At 51.3% G+C, this 4679-nt stretch overlaps 3 protein-coding genes across 3 annotated transcripts; 2 read left to right on the forward strand and 1 right to left on the reverse strand.

Moving 5' to 3' along the window:
• Positions 1-479: 479 nt before the first annotated feature.
• Positions 480-1259, forward strand: GLAREA_03121 (uncharacterized protein; the record flags this gene model as incomplete). Its single annotated transcript, XM_008088206.1, has 1 exon — positions 480-1259. The coding sequence occupies one exon, from the start codon at positions 480-482 to the stop codon at positions 1257-1259; it is 780 nt and encodes a 259-aa protein (XP_008086397.1).
• Positions 1260-1909: 650 nt separating this feature from the next.
• On the reverse strand, positions 1910-2344 carry GLAREA_03122 (uncharacterized protein; the record flags this gene model as incomplete). The annotated part of the gene is made up of 1 exon (XM_008088207.1): positions 1910-2344. The coding sequence occupies one exon, from the start codon at positions 2342-2344 to the stop codon at positions 1910-1912; it is 435 nt and encodes a 144-aa protein (XP_008086398.1).
• A 432-nt stretch (positions 2345-2776) lies between these two features.
• Positions 2777-3730, forward strand: GLAREA_03123 (Homeo; the record flags this gene model as incomplete). The annotated part of the gene is made up of 1 exon (XM_008088208.1): positions 2777-3730. The coding sequence occupies one exon, from the start codon at positions 2777-2779 to the stop codon at positions 3728-3730; it is 954 nt and encodes a 317-aa protein (XP_008086399.1).
• Positions 3731-4679: the final 949 nt, after the last annotated feature.

Raw genomic sequence — 4679 nt, forward strand, 5'->3', positions numbered from 1 at the left:
GCATCTCTAATAGGTCGTTCATCCGTGCTAGCAAGTGGAGACGTCAAGCTCCCGCGGTTTAAAGTTTCGAGTATCTGGATCTTTGATCTTCGTGATCTTGAAATGTGATTGTTCCGCAAGCGCGGGGGTTACTTAGCAACACAGCAATAATCATAATAAGCTTAGATGGGAGTTTAGGACGGCGGGTGGGGGAGGACCGTCGAGCGGACGTCAAGGTGTGTCCATGTGTCTTGTGTCCAGTCTGTCCCAGTCCTGGTCCTGGTCCCAATGTCCACCAGTCCAGTAACCTTAGTGGCATTTATTCGTCATGTCACGGAGACAGGGAAGATCCGAGCATTCGGAAGAGCCCAGAGGGGTGGGGAAGCATGAACGGCGACCTCGTCCCACTCGAGGCACACGTCCGAAGGCGGCTCTAACAGAGCAGCAGCAGCAGCTTCTTCCTTTTTACCAGCAGATCCTGTGCCTGTGGATGTACGAGTATGGAGACTGAGGGAGTGGGACAGCAGCTAGGGAGAGATGCGCGGGACAGGAGGACCAGAGGACGGACCCAGAGACACCCCTTTCTATGCTTGGGATGCTGGAGCTGGAGCTGGACTGGACATGGAGCCAAAAAGATGGACAGCACATCAGTCGTGTCCACCAGGCCGAACCTAGTAGTAGAGGTATCACCATCTTCCAGTCGGGACGGGCCTTTTGGTTCTTGCATCTTTTCCCGACCGTACTGTACTGGAGTACCAAACGTACGTGCCTGGGACGCCGTTCCACTGGCTGTTGTGTCTGCGCTCGCTGTCACCGACGGCGACCAGACGCGAGCTAGCCAGGAGACGCTCGCAGCTAACGGGTATTTACTGTATACAGTAGAGCACAGTGAGCACTGCACTTGCCCAACGTTTGCCGTGCAAGTGCTGCCCGTTCAGGACAAGCCCAGCACACGTAGCCTCCTGCCAGTCCCTGAAGGGGTAGACCGGAGCCCCTCTGAAGCACCGCAAGACCCAGCTGAATGGGCAACTAAACGCCTCCCGCCCTCGCCGCGAGGATCAACATGGATCAAGCAGCATCTGAGGAGCACAGAAACACAGAAACACAGAAACAGAGAAACAGGTGCCACACCGCGTGCCGTGTCTATCTATCTGCACCAAGACTCTGAGTCTCTGATGGAGTCTCAACCCCCGGATCCTTACGATATTGCTGCCAATATGTACTGGACTGGTTTGCTGGCTCCGGGGTGCCCTGGCTGCCAGAAAATGTCCTCACTTTGAATTACTCACATCACTTCCCCCACAGCCCAGCGTGCCTCACCTCGGCCCTGACTGAGCTGAGCTGCACTCTACGGAGGTACTCGAGTACTCTCTCCCTGATCACTGACCATTGAGCACATACACCTGCGCTGCCAGGGCACAACAGAGCGTCTGCGTCAGCCAGCCTCTGCCACCTCCTCCCCACTCATCTCCCACTTCAGGCACCGCTCATCAAAGCCCTGGGCCACTGAGCGTCCAGATCTGAGATCGAAGAGAAACACTACTTCAAAAGTATGTTTCTTGTGCCGAACTACTTTAGCATCGCTCTCCACTTTCTTCCCATTCTTGGGGTTTTTCGTTCCTTCTCAACATCGAACTGCGTCGAGCCAGACCATCACACACTTACCAGACACTAATGTACGTTTGATACCAATAACGACACATAAGTCTTCTGTTGTTGAACGAGTACCGCCCGCTCTCTTAGAACCCACATCGACCGCCTTCGATCCCTCGGAACGATTTGGAGAGCGACTAGTGGACGACATCTGTTTACCGTTGCTGTCAGAGGGTAATGGTATCATCAACAAGCACTTCTCACAAACACCCCGAAAAAAGGTTACCAAAAGCAAGAAGAGATCTTCCAGGAAGGCCTGTGCCAGCCTGGAGGCTCATCACGCCCATATTCCATATTCCCCTCCAACTGGCGTTCTGCCCGTCCCGTCTGCTCCTGACCGACTCGGCTCTTGATCGTCATATTCCAATATACCAGTCACCCTTGCTCTGACCTGGGCCTGTCCTGTCCCTCTCTCAAGGACCTCCCTATCCCTCTCTCCGAGTTGGCCTCCGCTAACCCCTGCCCTACCATCATCCCTGATTTCCCTGGCTGTAGGCCACATCGTTGCACTGGGCTTGCGCGCTGGCCACATCTTCACCCAGCTCCCCCACGGTAGCACGCTCAACACGATTAGTACTCCTCGCTGCGAGCCGTGGCTACCACTTCTTAGTCCGGTATATGGTCTCACTGACGTCCGATCATCATCTTCCTCTTCTAAACTCCCGTGCTTCTCGAAACTGTACATACAACTAGCATCTACTGTTACCGACATCACCGTCTCCAAGTCTCTCAAATCTCCATACGGCTTGCAAAAGTATTGCTTGGTGCATTAGCTCAACATCGCCGACCACCCTACGATATTCAGCCACGTCAAAGTCACCAAAAAGACCTAAGGCTTGATTTACTCGCGGTGTACTTAGACAATACGCCTCCAACTAGAAGCGCTCCTGTATATACCTAACTGCTTTCGATCATCTCGAAACTCGGAGCGGTCCGTCTTATTCGTCGCCGAAAAGGCTTTAAGAAGGTTCGGTAATCGCACTACAAGCTCGCAAGCTTCAAACGCCTGACCTCAAAAGATCATCGAGGATCATCGTAAGTTTGAGCGACGGGCATCGACTGGTTGCAAGGTTTCTCTCAATCATCGAAGACGATTCATATATCCGTACACTTTCCTCACTATTTCGGACATCAACGTGTCAGCATGTCTTCACATCGAAGAGGACCGTGGTCTCAGACGGAAGATTCATATCTCGTCCAGCTTGTCCACACACAGGGAGCATTGAACTGGGTAAGAATTGCGCAACTCATCGGGTCTCGCTCCCCAAAACAATGTCGAGAGCGTTATCACCAAAATCTAAAGCCATCGCTCAACCATGAACCCATCAGCCCAGAAGAAGGACTACAGATTGAGAGACTAGTTGGGGAGATGGGAAAGAGGTGGGCGGAGATTGCTAGAAGGCTTCACGGGCGAAGCGACAACGCCGTCAAGAACTGGTGGAATGGAAGCATGAACAGACGGCGCCGTGTAGTTCTCCGAAGAAGGCCATCTGGATCGTGCCCACCAGCGTTCGAAGACAAAGACCAGCAGCCGACATTCGCCAGACCAACAAACAGCCGACAGCTCATGATAACATATTCTTCTTATTCTCCACGGCGCGGCGACGGCTCGCTGCCATCCCCAGCAGCATCGGAGATGTCGATGACCGAGTCTATGGACGAGCCTCCATCACTTGTGTCTGACAATGGCTCTACTTTCTCCGTGTCCCCTCGTCTAGCAATCTCACCCCGACTTGAACTACCTCCTCTCGCAGGATACGCAAGGAGTGATGCCAGGAGACCCAGCTTGCCAATGCTTCATTTCCCGCCTCCGAGTCCACTCCGCAGCGAGCACGATGCTCTAGGTCACATCTTTACTCAACGAATTCACAGCGAATTCAAGAGTCACTCGAGCAACTGCTACCCTTCAGTTTACCCAGTTGCGTCGTACGGTGTGGAGGTTCTTTCCCGAGATCAAGCAGACCGTCGAATGTATTCGACGAAGCCTGTATCCGCACCAGTTCAACTTCCACCTCTTCAGATGGTCCCACGTCCTGTTTACTCTGAGCCATCAGCCGAAAGGGATTCGAGAATGCACCTGTCTTCGCTGCTGGGTTAACTCTTGCTGTATTTTATCATTTGTCTTGTTACGCTTTTTGGGGGGGGTGGGCAAAATGGGAGGCTATTCAATCGTTTGGGTTTTATGCGCTTGTCGGCTACGTTATACTGCAGCGAAAAAGGAGTTCTATGCGCTACGAATATTTGTTAATCTGTTGGGCGCTGCCTCCATTATTCGTGTTGATGTTGGGGGCGATAAGGCTTAGCGCCTTTTGATTCTTTGTATATCCTATGTTTTGCAGATACCCTTCCTCATATACCAATGTCTTATACGGTCTTTGTATCTACTATCGTTTTCACAGACATAAATACTCTTCATAATAGATGTCAATACAGTACTATACCAGAAAGCCTTGTTCTTTCATTCCCAAGTGTTTGTAGATGTGATATCTAATACCACAGTGACTACCAGAAACGAGTAGTTTAGGTCTGAAGGGTGAAATTCGGGCGTACACGTTCGAGCAGAAATAACGAGCCTTCTCTGAACACGCCAGTTACTGACTGTAAAAGGCAGCTGAGTAGATTGCGAATTTCGCCATTTATGTCAATGGAGTTGGCCTTATCTAACCAAATGTCTATATTCACTGAAATTAGGCATAAGTGTGTTTGTACGCAAGGTCTTGGTCAGCAGCTCGAGGAACAAGAGATAGCTTAGTGATGAAGGTTAAGAGTAGAGCACCTTGTTGACGACATAGTGTTACTTGCCCACATCTACACAAGAGAGACCCTTCAGATATTCAAGAGTAAGCTAGACTAGACCCCATAGAGAACGATATCAGCGATGACTTGTAAAGTGGCTGGGCGATTATTACTTTTTCGGAACCTGGCGACTATGGAGTGCTACCCGGTAATACACGCCGGTGTTGAGATGAAAAGGGAATTTCCTAGGCTCATCCGTACAGATTCACCGACCGAGAATAGCTGCATATCAATTGTACGCCGGTCGATGG

The sequence above is a fragment of the Glarea lozoyensis genome (assembly GCF_000409485.1).
Source record: "Glarea lozoyensis ATCC 20868 chromosome Unknown GLAREA6, whole genome shotgun sequence".
Lineage (NCBI taxonomy): Eukaryota > Fungi > Ascomycota > Leotiomycetes > Helotiales > Helotiaceae > Glarea > Glarea lozoyensis.